The 19,434-nt window shown below is 43.0% G+C and overlaps 1 protein-coding gene across 2 annotated transcripts in view; it reads right to left on the bottom strand.

Annotated features, from left to right (window-relative positions):
- POLK (DNA polymerase kappa) overlaps positions 1-19,434 on the bottom strand; it is a 179,839-nt gene that overhangs the window by 103,739 nt on the left and 56,666 nt on the right. For both annotated transcript variants that reach the window (XM_033929299.1, XM_033929300.1), the window contains one exon: positions 16,791-16,943. In XM_033929299.1, the coding sequence (XP_033785190.1) occupies positions 16,791-16,943 (153 nt within the window). The remainder of the gene's footprint in view (positions 1-16,790; positions 16,944-19,434) is intronic.

Genomic DNA, 19,434 nt, shown 5'->3' with positions numbered 1-19,434 from the left:
TGTTTAATTTCAGTTTAAAAGCCGTCATCCAGAGCTCAATCTGGCTTAGGGTGGATGCAAGAAGACTTGTGAACTCTGGTGTCAAACAAGTTAATGGGATGACAATAGTAATGTTGTCGGCATAAATGTAGAATTTGAGTTTTAAGCTTTGCAGCAGGTTTCCCAAAGAAACAAGATAGATGTTGAACAGAGTGGGGGAGAGGGGGGAGCCCTGCTGCACCCCACAAGAATTTTCCCAGCAATATGACAAATTGTCATCCTTGAACACCTGGTACGATCTTTTACCCAGAAATCCACGAAATCAATTTAGGACATCTCCCGAAATTCCAATGGATTCCAAGCAATCTAGAAGAATAGTGTGGTCGAGCCCACTAGGGCCCAGGCTATCCTGGACCTGGAACTTACGAATGGGGAAAGCGTCTCGGACGTCTCGGTGGAAGAGACGCTAGCCACCAGTGACCATAACATGGTATGGTTTAACCTTAAGAAAGGCTTCCCTAGATCACAAACAAAAACAAGGGTACTCAATTTCAGGGGCACTGACTTTGCACGCATGGGAGATTTCGTCTACCAGACGCTGCAGGTTCAAGAAGTAACTGATAATGTGGAAGCTATGTGGACAACCTTGAAATCGATCCTTCATGAGGCAACTATCCGCTACATAAAATCGGTAACCAAACAACAAAGAAAAAGGAAACCCCAATGGTTCACAGATGAGGTATCATACCTCGTCAAGGAGAAGAAAAGAGCATTTCTATCATACAAACGCATGGGGGAAAAAGAAGCAAACGTTGAATACAGGCCAAAGTGTGCAGCGGTCAAAACAGCAGTCAGGGAGGCCAAACTTCGTATGGAAGAAACTCTAGCGAAGAACATCAAGAAAGGGGACAAATCCTTCTTCAGATACATTAGCGACAGGAAAAAGAACACAAACGGGATAGTACGCCTTAGAACGCCAGATGGGAATTATGTGGAAACTGACTCCGATAAAGCCAAACTACTGAATGATTATTTCTGTTCAGTCTTTACCTGCGAGGCACCAGGGCACGGGCCTCGGCTGGATGCAAAGCAAAGCATGGATGACCCATTTCAGAAGTTTGAGTTCACACCAGCTGATGTTTACAAAGAACTGTCAAGACTCAAGGTGAACAAAGCCATGGGACCGGACAATCTGCACCCAAGAGTGCTCAGAGAGCTATGCGATGTTTTGGCGGAACCGTTAGCCATGCTCTTCAATCTCTCCCTAAGTACGGGGAGAGACCCCCTGGACTGGAAAACTGCCAATGTTGTTCCTCTGCACAAAAAGGGTTGCAGAGCGGAGGCTGCAAATTACAGACCAGTAAGTCTCACATCAATAGTGTGTAAACTCATGGAAACTCTACTTAAAGGGAAATTAGACACGATATTGGATGAGGGGAATCTGAGGGATCCCTGTCAACATGGATTCACTAGGGGCAGGTCATGCCAATCCAATCTTATCAGCTTCTTTGACTGGGTGACAGGAAAGCTAGACTCGGGAGAGTCTCTGGACATAGTGTACTTGGATTTCAGTAAAGCGTTTGACAGTGTCCCACACCGTAGACTATTAAACAAGATGAAATCGATGGGGTTAGGTGAGAAACTAACGGCATGGGTCAATGATTGGCTGAGTGGAAGACTTCAGAGGGTAGTGGTCAATGGCACCCTCTCTAAGACATCGGAGGTGACTAGCGGAGTGCCGCAGGGCTCAGTCCTGGGACCATCCCTTTTTAACATATTCATAAGGGACTTGACCCGAGGGCTTCAGGGAAAAGTAGCGCTGTTTGCCGACGACGCCAAACTGTGCAATATAGTAGGTGAAAGCGATCTCACGGATGGTATGGCGCAGGATCTGATCAAGTTGGAAAACTGGTCCTCGACATGGCAGCTGGGCTTCAACGCAAAGAAGTGTAAGGTGATGCATCTCGGCAGCAGAAATCCATGCAGAACATACACCTTGAATGGAGAAACACTAGCTACGACCTCAGAAGAACGGGACTTGGGAGTAATCATCAGTGCAGACATGAAGGCTGCCAAACAAGTAGAGAAGGCCTCATCCAAGGCAAGGCGGATGATGGGATGTATCAATAGAAGCTTCGTCAGCCGTAAACCTGAAGTCATAACGCCACTGTACAGAACCATGGTGAGACCTCATCTGGAGTACTGTGTGCAATTCTGGAGGCCACATTACCATAAAGATGTACTTCGAGCTGAGTCGGTCCAGCGAATGGCCACTAGGATGGTCTCCGGACTCAAGGGTCTCTCATACGAGGAAAGACTGGGCAAGTTGCAGCTCTACTCTCTAGAGGAGCGCAGGGAGAGGGGTGACATGATTGAGACATTTAAGTACGTCACAGGTCGTGTCGAGGTGGAAAACGACATATTCTTTCCTAAGGGATCTTCAGTAACAAGGGGGCACCCGCTCAAACTCAGAGGAGGGAGATTTGGTGGTGACACCAGGAAGTATTTCTTTACAGAAAGGGTGGTGGATCACTGGAACAAACTACCGGTGCAGGTGATCAAGGCCACTAGCGTGCTCGACTTTAAGACTAAATGGGACATCCACGTGGGATCTCTACGTGGGTCGAGCAGCACTCTGACTTAATGGGGTGGGACAGTGGAGTGGGCAGACTTGATGGGCTATAGCCCTTTTCTGCCGTCATCTTTCTATGTTTCTATGACCAAGTCGAAGGTGCTGCTCAGATCGAGCTGCAGAATTAAAACACTTACACCTTGGCTAAAAAGTGAGTGCAAGTGATCTAACAGGTAGGCCTTAATAGTTTCGGTACTAAAACCTGACCGAAAACCAGATTGGCTGTCATGCAGAATACTGAACTTATTTAGATGTATGTCAAGTTTAGCATTTACCACCCCCTCCATCAACTTAATAGCCAAGGGAATGCTAGCTATGGGTCTGAAATTGGATACAATGCTAGCAGGTTCTTTAATATTTTTCCTAATTGGTGTAATCACAATTTGATCCTGTTCCTCTGGGAACATCCCTTGGGATAGTAAAAAATTAATTAAAAGTAGCAGTTTGGCCTTAAAATTAACTGGAGTAGCTTTCATGACATTTGACAGACAGCTGTCAAGTCTGCAATATGATTTTACATACTTTTTGTAGAATTTATTGAAAGTTTGCCAATCAATAACAGTAAATTTTTCCCAACACAGATCTACTCTGGGAACATCTGAATGCTGAAAGATAGGAAAACACCAATGGTGATAAACAGGGACAACTAGACTAGACCTTAGTTTTGTATTTTAGAATTGAAAAAGTCAGCCAAACTATCTGCAGTTAGAGTAAGTTCTTCATCGGAATTAGCCATAAATGTCTCTATATCATAAAGGTCACTAACTAATTAGACCTCTGTGTGAAACATCGTCAAAGGCTTTGCCAAAATCTAAATACACCACATCTTGCGTACAACCTCTATTCAATTCTCTGGTCACCTAGTCAAAGATATTGATCAGATTTGTTTGACAAGACCTACCATATTGCCTCCGGTCCTGTAATCCATAGGATTCCAGAAACTTCACTATTCTCTGTTTTAAAAGTGTTTCCATTGTTGCTCGCTGGGAAGCCGAATTGGGCAGAGCCTAGTCTGTTTCCATGTGGAATTTTCCATGTGGAATAAACATAACATAAGAATTGCTGCTGCTGGGTCAGACCAGTGGTCCATCGAGGCCCAGCAGTCCGTTCACACGGCGGACCTTAAGTCAAAGACCAGTGCCCTATTTGAGTCTAGCCTTACCTGCGTACGTTCTAGTTCAGCAGGAACTTGCCTAACTTTGTCTTGAATCTCTGGAGGGTGCTTTCCCCTATAACAGCCTCTGGAAGAGCATTCCAGATTTCTACCACTCTCTGGGTGAAGAAGAACTTCCTTACGTTTGTATGGAATCTATCTCCTTTTAACTTTAGAGAGTGCCCTGATTATCTACACTCCTTTGATGGAGAATGGTTATAAACTTTTATACCAATGGTATTATACAGCTTTGAAATTATACAAAATATTTAAATCTGGGGATGGACAATGTTGGCATAATTGTGGGCAGCCGGGTTCTTTCATGCATATCTGTTGGGACTGTCCCAAAATTTCTGCTTTTTGGACTAAGGTTCTGAAAAATCTAAGGTTAAGTACTTCTCTCTTTTATCTTAAGAGAGCGGAGAGTTTTTGTTGAATTTTCCAGTTCAGGGTATTCCAAGAGAGATCTATTGCCTAGCAATACATGTTTACAGCTGCCAGGATGGTAATTGCTAAGGGGTGGAAGATGCCGGAGGCTCCTGACATGGCTTTATTGTATTCTAAGATGTCTGATGTCACAGATGAGGGCACACAGGAGGGGGAGAGTGCCAGATTTTCATAAAGTATGGGATGTGTATGGAGGGAATATACTGTGTATGGTGGATATGGCTGTGAGGAGGGGATGGGTTGCTAGGGGAGTTTGGGGTGGGGTGTCTGGGAGATGGTGGATTTTGCAAATAATTGTTTGTTTGTTTTTTTATTTATTTATTATTTTATTTGTTTTGATTTGACTTTTGTTTTGTACATTCACTGTTTACTGTGTGTATTGGTTATGCAAATTTTTGAATAAAAACATTTGGAAAAAAAAAAGGTGTTTCCATTAATTTACTTACCACAGAATTCAGCCTTACCGGCCTGTAATTCCCTATTTCTTCCTTACTTCCACCTTTTCATGGAGAGGGTGGAAGATGCCTGGAATGCCCTCCCGAGGGAAGTGGTGGAGAGGAAAATGGTGATGCAATTCAAAAAAGTGTGGGATAAACAAAGGATCTTTAATTAGAAAACAAAGAATGCAAATTAAAAAGCTAAGGCCGGTACTGGACAGACTTGCATGGTCTGTGTCCCATATGTGATGATTTGGTGTTGGATTGGGCTGGGGAGGGCATCAATGGGAACTCCACTAACTTGGAACATGAAGATGTTACTGGCCAGACTTTATGGTAGATATCGTGCAAACAGGATGGCTGGATAGGCTGGAGTGAGCTTGGATAGCAACTTCAGCATTTGGAACCTAGGGCAATACCAGGTGAACTTTACAGTCTATGACCCAGAAATATCAAAGAGACAAGTTAATTTAATCATGTATTTAATGAATATAACTAATAGGCAGACTGGATGGACCGTTCAGGTCTTTATCTGCCGTCATTTACTATGTTACTATAAAATGTTCACATATCGATGTCCAATTTTTTTTAAAATTTATCTCTGAACAAGAAAGTGATGTAATTGCAGGTAAACAACAAAAGATTTCCTTAATTTACTCATGAAACAAAAGATATCCACAAAAATGTATATTCTAACTGAGGAATAAATTAAGACACCCTACACCCTAATAGCTAGTGCTACCCCCTTTGGCTGAAATAACTGCAGTGAGACGCTTCTTGTAGCTATCTACCAGTCTTTGACATTAATCTGAGGAAAGTTTGGCCCACTCCTCAATGCAGAATTCTTTCAGCTGTTAGATGTTTGAGGGGTTTCTTGCATGTACAGCCTGTTTCAAATCACCCCACAGCATCTCAATAGGATTAAGATCAGGGCTTTGACTCGGCATCTTCAGGACTCTCCATTTCTTAGTTTTCAGCCAGTCCTTGGTGGATTTACTAGTATGTTTTGGGTCACTGTCGTGTTTCAGGGTCCAGTTCCACTTCAGCTTTAATCTTCTTACAGATGGTCTCACATATTCAAGCACCCTCTCATACATGGTAGAATTCATGGTGAATTCTATGATGGTGAGCTGGCCAGGTCCTGCTGCAGCAAAGCATCCCCAAACCATGACACTTCCACCTCCATGCTTCACAGTTGGTATGAGGTTCTTTTCCTGGAATGCTGTATTTGGTGTACGCCAAACATGTCCTCTTTTCTGGTGTCCAAATAATTCAATTTTAGACACATCTGCCATACAACACTATTCCAGAAGGCCTGGTGTTTGTCTACATTCTTTCTGGCAACCTTCAGTCTGGCTTTGATGTTTTCTCTTAAGAGAGCAAAGGTTTCCTCCTTGCACACCTCCCATGCAAGTTAAATTTGTACAGTATCTTTCTGATTGTAGAGGCATGCACTTTCACATCAACAGTAGTAAGAGCCTGCTGTAGGGTGATGACATTTTAGGGTTTTTGGAGACTTCTTTTAGCATCTTGCGGTCTGCTCTGAGGATCAACTAGCTTGGACGGCCAGACTTGGGCATGTTGGCAGTTGTTTGGAAAGTCCTCCACTTCTATGGAAAAATTATGTTCTTACCTGTTAATTTTCTTTCCTTTAGACCAGTGGTTCCCAAACCTGTCCTGGGGGACCCCCAGCCAGTCAGGTTTTCAAGATATCTCTAATGAATATGCATGAGAGAGATTTGCAAATAATGGAAGTGACAGGTATGCAAATCTCTCTCATGCATATTCATTAGGGATATCTTGAAAACCTGACTGGCTGGGGGTCCCCCAGGACAGGTTTGGGAACCACTGCTATAGATGCAGCAGGTGAATCCAGAAACCAATGGGATAGCACACATCTATCAGCAGGCGGAGATAGAGAAACTGATTAACAGGTGGTCCTATTGGCTGGCACTCCTCCTGTATCTCCAGTATAGCTCCTTGCCCAAGCATTCATAACCATCAATAGGCGTAGAGGGGCATAATCCAGAAAAATGTCTAAGTCCCCTTTTGGCCTAAGGCCTTAAATGTTGAAAGTAGAAGCAGGGAAAATGTCCATTATCAAAAAAAACCCCACATCCAAAAGGAGGTTTTTTTTGATAATGGCCTGCCTCTAAGTTCAGATGTCTAAACGCCCAGACTACCACTACGTCTAAACTTATACCATATAATCAACCTAAAAAAAGCCTAAGCCCCAAACGTCCAAAACAAGGGCTTTTAGGTGAAGGAGGAGCCAGTCCTTTGCCTAAAAGCTGGATTCTGTAACCAGTTACAGAATCCACCCCCCCCCCCCGACAACATCGGGGCAAGAGGGAGCCCAAGCCCTCTTGCCCCGCGGCACCCCTGACCTCCCCGACACTATCGGGGCAGGAGGGAGCCCAAGCCCTCCCACACCATGATCCCCAACCCCCCCCCCCCCCGGGCCGAATCCGTTGGGGCCAGGAGAGAGCCCAAGCCCTTCTGGCCCGGCAATCTTCCCCCCACCACATGATCCGGCCAGGAGGGAGCCCAAGCTCTCCTGGCCCGGCGATCTCCCCCCCAACCACACGATCCGGCCAGGAGGGAGCCCAAGCCCTCCTGGCCCGTGACCCCCTCTAACCCCCACCCCCCTAAATATGGGCAGGAGGGATCCCAGGCCCTCCTGCCCTCGACACAATTCCTCCCAACAACCACCCCCTCGAACCCCCGATCGACCACCTGCCGACCAGCAACCACCCCGCCGACCCCATGACGCCCCCACCCCCCTTCCTGTACCTCAAAAAATGTTGGACGGACGAACGGGTGCCAAGCTCACCTGTCCGGCAGGCCAGCTTGCGCAGGAATGGGGCTGGATTGGCCCAGGCCTCTACTGGCTGGCTTAAGGCCCCGCACACTGGAGGAGCCTAAGGCTCTTGGGCCTATTCTGGTTGGCTCAGGCGCCTCAGGCCCCACCTGTGGGCGGGGTTTGAGCAGCCTGGGCCAATCCAGCCCCATTCCTGCGCTGGCTGGCCTGCCGGACGGGCGGGCTTGGCACCCATCTGTCTGTCCAACATTTCTTGAGGTACGGGGAAGGGGGGTGGGGGTAGGGGGGTCGTGGGGTTGGTGGGGGGTCATGGGGTCTGCATGGGGTCACGGGTCGGCGGGGTGGGCCGATCGGGGGTTCTATCATGGGGGTGGGTTGCGTCGAGGGCAGAAGGGCTTGGGAACCCCCCTGCCTGTATTTTAGTGGGGGGTGGGGGTTAGAGGGGGTTGCGGGCCAGGAGGGCTTGGGCTCCCTCATGGCCAGATCGTGTGATGGTGGGGAGATCACTGGGCCAGGAGGGCTTGGGCTCCCTCTTGGCCCCAACGGATTCAGCCCGGGGGGGTTTTGGGGATCGCTGGGCAGAAGGGCTTGGGCTCCCTCCTGCCCTGTTCGTTGGGGGTAGGGGAAGGATGGATCGCGGCAGGGGAGATGAGCCATCTCTCCTGCTGCGATCATTGCTGTAGTGGGGTAGGCAGGTTGCTGGGGCCGCTGAGCTGATCGCAGTAGCCACGATCAGCTCAGCGGCCCCTTTTCGGCACTTATACCTGTTTTGACTTGGTCTAAGTCAAAACGTTTAAGTGACGACTAGGCAATCTGCCTAAAGTTTTCGTTATACCTGCTGCACGCCTAGGTCTAGGTCGGCCCACCTCCCGCCCTTTCCCCTCCTCTAAAAACGCCTCTTTTCTCTCTGTGCACTTAGAGGCAGGGGAAAGGCCTAAGCTGGTTTTAGATACATCTAAAAGCAGCTTTGATTATGGGTACTTAGATGATCAGGCTCTATCTCCGCCTGCTGGTAGATGTGTGCTATCCCATTGGTCTCTGGATTCATCTGCTGCTGTTGCTAAGGAAACTATTTTCTGGACTGTGGAATGGCTAATGCCAAATTCTTTCGAGATCTTTTAAAATCTCTTACCAGACTTATAAGCTGCTACAATCTTCTTTCTGAAGGCCTCAGACAGCTCTTTTGATCTCACCATGGTGTTCACTCTCACCGCAGTAGTCATGAGCATACCAAGCTAAATGTCTGAGGTTTAAGTAGGGCAAATCTCCTCCTTCAAAATGCTGAGTAATGATGTTCTAATCATGTGCACCTGATATGATACGCCTGTGTGTGATTTGAGCCACTTTAAGCGGGAGGATATGTAGGGGGTGTCCTAATTTATTTCTCAGTTAGAATATACATTTTTGTGGATATCTTTTGTTTTATGAGTAAATCAAGGAAAATTTTTGTTATTTACCTGCAATTACATCAATATGTAATTGACATCGATTTGACATCGATATGTGAACATGTTTTAAGAAAGAACTGAATATTTCATGGGGTGTCCTAATTTTTTCACATGTCTGTACATAATGATATGAAGTGATGAAGTAACAACATATTAAAGAAATTAAGATATAAAATTGAAGTCCAATTTTAAAGCATTTTACATTTAATCTACAGCTTCTTGGATATGACCTCCTAATGGAGTGACACTGGATATGATCTTTCATTCAAAGAACTGTTACTCAGTTTTTGTACAGGAAACAGGAAATAAGGAACTGTTTGATGATTTCCCTTTAATTGCTGAAAATTATAGAAAAAAATTGGCATATCTTTAAAAACAAAATTATTAGTAGCATATATCTTTCTAAGAAGCACCAACCCTTGATACATTTTTTTAATGAAAAAGGACTGTTATCCTACCCAAGATTAGTTACATGACAGAGAATCTGGACATAGCGTTCACAGTGTCTATAATAGAGTATCAAACCATGAGATAGATTCTTGCACATCAAAGGATTGCTTTAGAAAATCTTTTAAGAAGAACAGTGCTATTAATTCTGTCAGTTGCTAAATTAAATAGAATAAATTACACTATAATTTTTACATGCTTTGCATCTTTTGAAAATACGCCCCCCCCCCAAAAAAAAAAAAAGAACCCTCATAAAACTAGCAGGAGCTTTAGTATTAGTAAATTATAAAAAAAAGAACCAAAGCTGTTCAAAGGAGCATTTATAATAGGCAATAAAGCTTTGTGCTAAAAACAGAACTATTATTGCTATTGAAAAATGTAAAAAAACCACAAGCAGGAACTAACAAATTCTAAAGAGCCTTGGTTTTGTTTCTCTTCAGCATCCCATGTAGTCTGTCTCACCCACACAATCCTTTCCCACACTTTACACTCATAAAATAATTTCCAAAGTATCTAAAATACAGAACACACATCTCTGTTCAAACTGCTCTATATTCCCATACTTGTTTACTGTTCATTGGACGCTTCTATACTGCCACTAATGACTGGGGAGTCAATTCAGAGTGGTTTGCATGAGCTTCAGTAATGTTACAATATAAGTTAAATATATTGTGACAGGGACTTCTAGGTGGCCTCTAGGGACCCAACTAGGGTACCCTACCACAAGGTCAAAAGCTGAAAATGTGATCTTTAACACCACTTCTGCAGTGTCTCCTGAGGCTATTGGGATTAACTAGGCCATAACCTGAGTACTGCTATCTTTAGTAAACCAGACAACACACCAAATTCTTTTGGGAAAAAAACGTTTTATTTCTTTAAGGCTTCTCTGTGCACTCTAGCTCAATGTCAGGTAGCCCTGTGCACTTGCCCTCAAAACATTATATTAAGCACACAAAAAAATTCCTCAAACAGAAAAAAAAAAGGTCCAATTTTATAGTCCACCAGTATTAGGCATAGTCCTAGTCTATCTGGATGATCCTCTTCCAGATCAAAAGGGAAAAAAAACAAACATTCTCTTGTTTTGCTCCTTTCACAGCTAACTAGGCTCTTACATTAGCTGAACTGTTAATGAGCCCAAATTTACCAGACAACCTAAGAAATGCCTTCACTGGATCAGACCCTAGGTCCATCTAGACCAGTGACCCGCGCACGCGGAGGCCAAGCTAGGTGTTCCCTGATGAATCCCTTGTTTGCCCGTATCCCTCAATGTGATTTGCAAGAAGGTGTGCATCCAACTTGCCCTTGAATCCCCGAATGGTGGTCTCCGTCACAACCTCCTCTGGGAGAGCATTCCAGGCGTCCACCACTCGCTGTGTAAAGCAGAACTTCCTGACATTTGTCCTGGATCTGTTGCCCCTCAGTTTCAGTCCATGACCTCTTGTCCATGTCACATTTGACAATGTGAATAACGATGTTTCTTGCTCTATTTTGTCGAATCCTTTTAGTATTTTAAAAGTCTCTATCTCTTCTCGAGGGTGAACAATCCCAGTTTTCTGAGGCGTTCTTTGTAGCTCAAATTCTCCATACCTTTTATTAGCTTTGTGGCTCGCCTCTGCACCCTCTCCAGCAGGGTTATATCTTTCTTTAGGTAGGGAGACCAGTGTTGGATACAGTACTCCAAATGTGGTCTGACCATTGCTCTGTAAAGCGGCATTATGACGTCCGCCGATCTACTCATGATTCCCTTCTTTATCATGCCCAACATCCTGTTCGCTTTCTTTGTCGCCGCTGTGCATTGAGCAGACGGCTTCAGGGTCCTGTCTATCAGTACTCCCAGGTCCCTTTCTTGTTCGCTCTTGCCCAAAGTTACACCTAACATTTTATATTCATGTTCCTTGTTTTTCCTACCCAGGTGCATGACTTTGCATTTTCTTATATTGAACTTCATCTGCCACTTTTCCGCCCACTTCTCCAGCTGGTTCAAATCTCTCTGTAGTTCTTCGCTGTCCTTTTGTGACCAAACTGCCCGACCTAGTTTTGTGTCATCTGCAAACTTGATAATATTGCTTGTTGTTTCTTCTTCCAGGTCATTTATGAAGATATTGAATAAGATGGGCCCAAGAACCGAGCCCTGGGGCACACCGCTTGTCACCTTCTCCCAGTCCGAGAAATTCCCATTTATGCTCACCCTCTGCAATCTGTTCTCCAGCCATTTGCCTATCCATCTTAGTATGTCCCCATCTATTCCATGGCTTTGCAGTTTCCTCAGAAGCCTTGCATGCGGAACCTTGTTGAACGCTTTCTGAAAGTCCAAGTACAGTATATTATATCCACCGGGTCTCCGCCATCGATGTGTCTGTTCACCTTTTCAAAAAATTGAAGTAAGTTCGTCAAACATGACTTCCCCTTCCTGAAGCCATGTTGACTGGCTCTCATAAGGTCATGATCTTCCAGGTGTTGCACTATGCTATCCTTGATTAGTGCTTCAACCATCTTCCCTGGAACTGACGTAAGACTCGCAGGTCTGTAGTTACCCGGTTCTCCCCTTGATTCTTTTTTGAAGATTGGGATGACGTTCGCTATCTTCCAGTCGTCTGGTATTTGCCCAGTTCTAATTGACATGTTAGCCAGGGTTTGTACTAGTTCTCCAATTTCAAACTTAAGCTCCTTTAGCACTCTCGGGTGAATTCCATCCGGTCCTGGGGATTTGTCACTTTTTAGTTTGTCAATCTGATAGTATATTTTGTCCAGATCCATATTCACTGTGATGAGGCTTTCCTCAATTTCTCCTTTGAATACTCTTCGGGCATCATTGCAGTGGGGGTTAGTGCTGTTAACCTACCCCCAACCCCCCCCCCCAAAAAAAAAACCCACCCCACTATAGCTACTAACCCTTAGGGCTCCTTTTACAAAGGTGCGCTAGCATGTACAAGATTAGTGTGCGCTAGCTGAAAAATTACCGCCTGCTTAAAAGGAGGCGGTAGCGGCTACCGCGTGCTAAAACCGCTAGCGTACCTTTGTCAAAGGAGCCCTTAGTGTCCAGGGTCCACGTATTTTAGCATTTCTTTGCATAAGTATTTCACACACCCAGAGTATTAATAAAGGACAAAAAGAAAACCTAAAATATTTTCAAAACTTTCCAATGTAGCAAACTGTAGAACTCTGTCCTTAGAGCCCCACGCTACACAGTTCCATTGGACAGCCACACATTCAGCTTGTAATATGCAGTTTCAAGGCAAAAACAATACTGCAGCTACCGTGTTTCCCTGAAAATAAGACCTACCCCGAAAATTAGCCCTAGCATGATTTTTGGGGTAGGTCTTAATCCTTTCCTCGCATCTGGACTCCGCTGACCGTGAGCGAGCCTTATATACATAGTAACATAGTAACATAGTAGATGATGGCAGATAAAGACCTGAATGGTTCATTTAGTCTGCCCAACCTGATTCAATCTAAAAATTTGTTGGGGGCTTTCTTTTCTTCTTCATCTCCTTAGCTATTTCTGGGCAAGAATCCAAAGCTCTGCACGGTACTGTTCTTAGGTTCCAGCTACTGAAGTCTCTGTCAAAGCTCACTCCAGACCATCTTCACCCTCCCAGCCATTAAAGCCCTCCCCAGCCCATCCTCCCCCAAATGGCCATATACAGACACAGACCATGCAAGTCTGCCCAGTACTGGCCTTAGTTCTTCAACATTTACTATTATTTTCTGATTCTAGATCCTCTGTGTTCATCCTATGCTTTTTTGAACTCCGTCATAATTTTCCCCTCCACTACCCTCTCCGTAAAGAAGAATTTCCTTACATTGCTCTTGAGTCTCCCATCCCTCAACCTCAAATTATGTCCTCTGGTTTTACCATTTTCCTTTCTCTGGAAAAGATTTTGTTCTACATTAATATCTATCAAGTATTTGAACGTCTGAATCATATCTCCCCTGTCCCTTTCCTTTCTTTCAGGGCTTCCAATCTCTCCTCATACACCTTTTGTCACAAACCTCCTATCATTTCCATCACCCTCCTCTAGACCGAAGCAGCATTGGGCCAGCAGCACTCTAAACAGGCTGCTTCGGCCTTGTCCGCCGAGGAATTCCCTCTGCCGTGTTTCTGATGACATAGCCGGTATATATATAAAAAAAAAAATCCTAATAAACTTTTTCCCCTGGGCTCTGCTCTGGGGTTTCTTAAAGGGACAGTATTAAACCACTTTACTCTGGGCTGTTTTCTCTTTTTTCTAGAGACCAAGGTTTAACCTGGGTTCAGGGGTAGGACTGGGCCAATGATAACTGTGGGTCTCTGTGCAGGGTCCCCACCACAATATATATACCTTACCTATTTATATCATCTATGTATGTATACTATTAGTTTCCGTATATCATTTATTTGTCTTTCTTCGTATTACTTGTGAGTTCTCCTTTTCATGTTCCATTTTTTAAACTGTTCTTAAGTTGAATTTGTTTCTAACTCAGATCCTAATATTCTTCCCATCTTCCCCACCTCCTTGAGGCCCCTCCTGCATAATTTTCCATCCATTCCACTGTTCCCTCTCCACCACCACATCCAACATTACTTCCTCTCATCTCTTTCTTCCCTGTGCATCTCTACCTCACTCCTCTCCCACCACCATGTCTAATAATTCTTTCCCTCCCTCTCTTTGACCAACAATTCTCCTCTTTTTTTCATCTCCCCATCTTTCCCTTTCTTAGACACCCAATTCTCCCTTTCTATTCCCTTCCTCACTTCAGCATCTCTTTCCCTCACTCTCTCCATTCTTCCATCCTATGGCTCATGGTCCCCTCCCTCCTTCCCTTCATAGTGTCCCATGTTTATGCCCCCTCCCTCCCTCCTTCCTTCCATCATTTGTCTGAAGGTTGTGCTGCCTCCCTCTCGAGTTCCTACACGCCCCTCTCCCTCCTTCCATTCTGTGCCTTAAGTATGTGCCTCCCGCCGGTGGTGGTTTACCTTCTGGCCGGCTCCGTCCATCTCACTGCCGCAGTTGTTTCTCTGCACAAAGCCGTGGGCGGCGGCTCCTATGTGGGATCATAGAATGGCGAGATGATGAAGGCAGGGAGATGGGCAGATGGGAAATACTAGAAAGGGACGTATAGGAGACATAGAGAAGGGAGATGCTAAACCTGGGGAACATTACATACATAGAGATAGAAGATGGATGGTGAACATGGAGAAAGAAGAAATGTCAAATGGTCAGGAGACCCTGGCAAGTGAGTTAAGAGAAGACAAAATAAAACAGAGACCAGCACCTGAGGCCAACATGATTTGAAGAATATAATGATGAGACAACAAAAGGTAGAAAAAAAAAATTTTATTTTCTATTTTGTGATTAGAATATATCAGATTTCCTGCTAGACATAACTGTTAGACATAACTGGGGAAAACAAAGCCCAGGCCATGCTTCTTTAGCTTCCAGCTGGCTTAGGGCTCTTTCTGACCAGGAGGCAGTTGCCCTAGTTGCACTCTTCTAACACTATTCATGCCATGTGTGACTGCGGAATTATGTTAGCATGATTTTTCTGTGTAGCATTCTGTAATAGTTTGGTTTATTCAGTTTTCTTGATAGTGGAGGGGATATTTGTGAAGGGAAGGGGACACCGGGGTTTGCTTATCCTTGCTATGTATTATTTGTGTTTATAAAATGACAACTGTACAGAATAATGCTTCTTTTTAAACTTTAATAAAATAAGTTCAGTATAAAATCATAACTATTCAAGGCTTGTGCAGATGGGATCAGATGGCTTGTGGGGATGAGGACCAAGCTCACAGGGACGGGGCAGGTGCAGGGACTGAGCTGGTAGAGACGGGGACAATTTTTTCCCTGAGTCATTCTCTATTCGCCTGCTGGACGAGTTCCGATTGGCCCATGTTGTCACCTGGGACAGGACTGAACAAGAACCTTTTGAGTTTTGGAGCAGGAAGGAAGAAAGAAAAGAAAGACCGAGAGGATTTCCTGGCTGTCGTGCCCACCTCTGTGAAGAAAATAACTAAAGTATCTGTGATGCTTGGGTATGCTTCTAAACGATCTTCTCTGTGCAGTGATCTGTGCAACTGAGACATTCCCCATTGGCATATGGATTTTCTTTTTATGTGCTAAGACCAGCACCAGGAAATATCTGCAGTAGATTATTCTAGCTGTTACCAGACTGAGAACCTTACTGTGACAGGACAAAGGATTTGGACTTTACTTACATTGGAACCAATAAGCTCGCTGGAAAGCTTGTAGTGCAATGAGGAATCATTTCATCACCGTTGGATGCTGCCTGAGCTAAAGAAGGATGAGAATGGGACACCTTGTACATTTCCTGGGGGCTAGTTAGTCACATGTGATTTGTTGGCTAAGAGTTGGTTACGTCTGGGACACTTGGTTATTAGCCTAATATAGTTGCTGTTGTGTGACGTCTTCTCAGGAAATTTCTATAGTCTAACAAATATATATGTTGTAGTGACATTTTGTAAATATCTGCAGTGTTACCAGATATATACATAAATATTTTTGTGAAATCATTAGTATATTTTTGTAACTTGCTTGCCATATTTCTAAGGAGTTTTATTATCCAATAAATCATATTTAATCTCACCTTGGCATCATTCTTTTATAAGGAAACAATTAGTAATATCACAGGGACCCATTAGGTGCTTTCATATTCCTAGCTAAGAGTCCAGAATAATTACTGTCTTTGTGATTTCATGTTTTATAGTTAATTGCACCTAATATTTTACGTATAAGGTCATGTGATATGTAAAAAAAAAGTGTGGATATAAATATGTTCTCACTCCACAGAAATAGAATGTCCCACCAAGATGATAAGAAAACAAAACCACTCAAATAGAGTTACAATGAGAATGCCACTGTAGTCTTCCAAGACAGGGGAATGAACTGAACTGAACATGGTTATGTTGCAAGTTGTATGTGAATAAAACTGAAGAATCAAGACTGGTGAGAATGTTTTATTGGAGAGGACACCACAATTGCCTACAATACAGAGTCTGCATCTTGACAAAGGTAACCTTGGGATATTAGTAGTAGCAAGATATTTAATGAAAATATAATGAAAATTGCTTTTTTGTGCACAAGACAAATTAAAAAATCTTTACAAATGAACACATGAGCTATGATTAGAAAAAGTATATAAAAAGTATGGTGCTATGAATATTGTTCTACAAGCATCCTACAGGTATATGTCATAATATGCCTTTTAAGATATTTCTACTTTGATCTATAGTGATAATTAAGAACATAAGCATTGCCTCTGCCGGGTCAGACCAGGGGTCCATCGTGCCCAGCAGTCTGCTCCCGCGGCGGCCCCCCTGGGATGCATATTTTAGAAACAATAAAAAAAATGCAGAGACCTACAAAATAAAATCTGAACAAAAGAAACAGTATACTTATTCTGACTGACACAACACTGATCTTACCAGCATACTCATGGACCCCACAGCCATGGGCTTATCCCTCAGTTCTGGGTTATCTCTCATTTCCACAGCAGCATAAAATGCATCCATGTCAATATGCACTATTACATGAGAGAGATCACGACTCTCTTCCAATTCCAAAACCAGTTTGTCAACCTGAAGGAAAAAAGAACACACAAAGAAATGAAATATGAAATTGTATGCTTTGCTCGCAAACTTGGGGCTCCTTTTATTAAGCCACGCTAGCGGGGTTAACGTGCGAGACTTTTCATCATGCACTAATCCCCGCACTGGCCTAAAAACTACAGTCTGCTCAAGAGGAGGCGGTAGTAGCTAGTGTGGCCGGCGGTTTAGCGTGCGGTATTACGCACGTTAAACCGCTAGCATGCCTTTGTAAAAAGAGCCCTTGGAGTTGTCTTCAATTCCGATCTCTCATTTTCTATGCACATCCAACAAGCTACTAAGACCTATCGCTTCTATCTCTTCAATATCACCAAAATTCACCCCTTCCTCTCTGAGCACACTACCCGGACCCTTGTTCATGCTCAGAAGGAACATTCCAGTCTGCAAACGGCAGATTGAGGTCACCCAATAGCAGCACCTCCTATTTCTTTCCAAACTTTTGGATATCTGCAATCAGATCTTTAACAATTTGCTGCAATTGAGTCGGAGGTCTGTAGACTGCACCCACATAAATAGAAGTTTCATCTTGTGGGGGGGGCGTGGCTTGGGAGTGCACAAGGATGGTCGGGTAGGGCAGAGGCTCTGTACATACAGACATTAATGACATAAAATACTGAACTAAAATTTTCATTTTAACGGAAGAAACGAAGGAAAATACAACGTGATGGCTTCAGGAAAACAAAACAAGTCTGAAATGGGGATTTCTAATACCGGCAGTGTTAAGAGATCTAAGCCAGAGCCGGCAACACCCTCAAAGTGTCCGTTGTCAAGAGAGAAAAGTGACATTGATTTCTGGAAAGAAATCCAAGAGATAAAAGAAATTCTTCTAAAAAACGCCAAAAAGCTGGATGAAATACAGGAAGAAGTAATGACTTTAAATAAAAGAACAGAAGTGCTGGAGATTAAAACAACAAAAATGGAAATGAGAATGGACAGTTTTGAAGCAGAAAAAAGGCAATATAAACTGGACAGAGAAAAAATCTTTACACTCACCAGGGAAGTCGAGGATTGCCAGAATCGCATGAGAGGGAGTAATTTGAGACTTTTGGGCGTACCGGAAGGGGTGGAGAAAAATAATCCGGTTTCATTTGTGGAAAATTTTTTTATGAAAGTCCTGCCCCTCAAATCCAATTACCCGATAGAAGTTGAACGTGCACATCGCATACCAATGAAAAGACTGGATACTTTAAAAGGTCCTCGCCCCATAATTTTCAAGTTGCTAAGACACCAGCAAGTTTTAGAGGTGTTAAGAATGGCTAAAGAACATGTAAATTTAAAATGTCAGGATGCCAAAGTCCACATCGTTCCTGATTTCGCTAAAACAACGGCAGATAAAAGGAAAAAATTTCTAGACATGAGGCCGAAGTTAAGAGACATCGGAGCTAGATTTGGCCTGATATACCCTGCGATTATGAAAATAACTATTGACAACAAAACTATGAGCTTTGATGAACCTGTGAAGTTGGAAATGTTTTTAAATCAAAGGGAGCAGCCGATGTCAATTTAATTTGACTTATTCACTTCCTGGAGTTGGAGTTGATTCTTCTTGGTTTTTATTTGATTTTGTTATTCATCTTTAATATATTTGAGAATCTGCTAACTGACAGTTTGGCTCTGTTTATTTTGAATGGAAACTGTGAAATGGAATGCTGATGAAAAAGGCAGTTTGTTTCTCTGTGAGCATTTAATATCTCTTTCTCAAAGGATGACTTTAAAGTTGAAATGAATTGTTGAAATGATATATGTTATTAAAATATATTCATGAAGATAAGATATTAATATACAGAGCTTATAGTGGCAGATTTAGATCATAGGTTATGATGAGTTAATGGAGGTTTTGATAAAAATTCAGTACAAAAGATTTCAGTTAGCAAAGATTTTCAAGGGACTCTAGTTTAAGGTTTAGTAGGCTTCTTTGAGAACATTTAAGGGGAATATATGTATTTAAAAGTAAATAATAGCAATAATTTAAAAAAAAAAAAAAAAAAAAAAGGAAAATATATTATTAATGCTTAATTTTCATTTATAGGTTTCTTACAAGTCTGATACTTTTAGCAGACATATAGAGTTTCACATTCTTTTTTATCATTTATAATGTGAGTGGAAGATCTTTATTTAGTTTCTTATTTTGATTTTTTAATATTTTGAGAATATTACATAAATTATTTATAAAAATACATATGATTATTACATACAATATTGTTTTATAATTGAAGTCTGTATAGAGCTTTTAGTTTAGCTTTACTTGGTCTTGTATGTGCAGTTCCAGGTTTTATCAGCCAATATTAAGGGTGGGAGAGGGAAGGATGGGAGGGGGGTTAAAGGGATTTGATAATTGGGGTAGGGATGTTGGATTGGGAGATATAAATGAAGGTGGTGTTTATTCATTTCAAATGATTTCAGTTTTTTGTTCAGATATAATAATTGGAAGAACTTTTGTAAAAATTATTTGGATTGATGGAGA

Source organism: Geotrypetes seraphini, chromosome 1, assembly GCF_902459505.1.
Source record: "Geotrypetes seraphini chromosome 1, aGeoSer1.1, whole genome shotgun sequence".
In the NCBI taxonomy this organism is placed as follows: domain Eukaryota; kingdom Metazoa; phylum Chordata; class Amphibia; order Gymnophiona; family Dermophiidae; genus Geotrypetes; species Geotrypetes seraphini.
The sequence above is the reverse complement of the archived record's forward strand: the minus strand, read 5'-3'. Positions and strand labels throughout refer to the sequence as shown.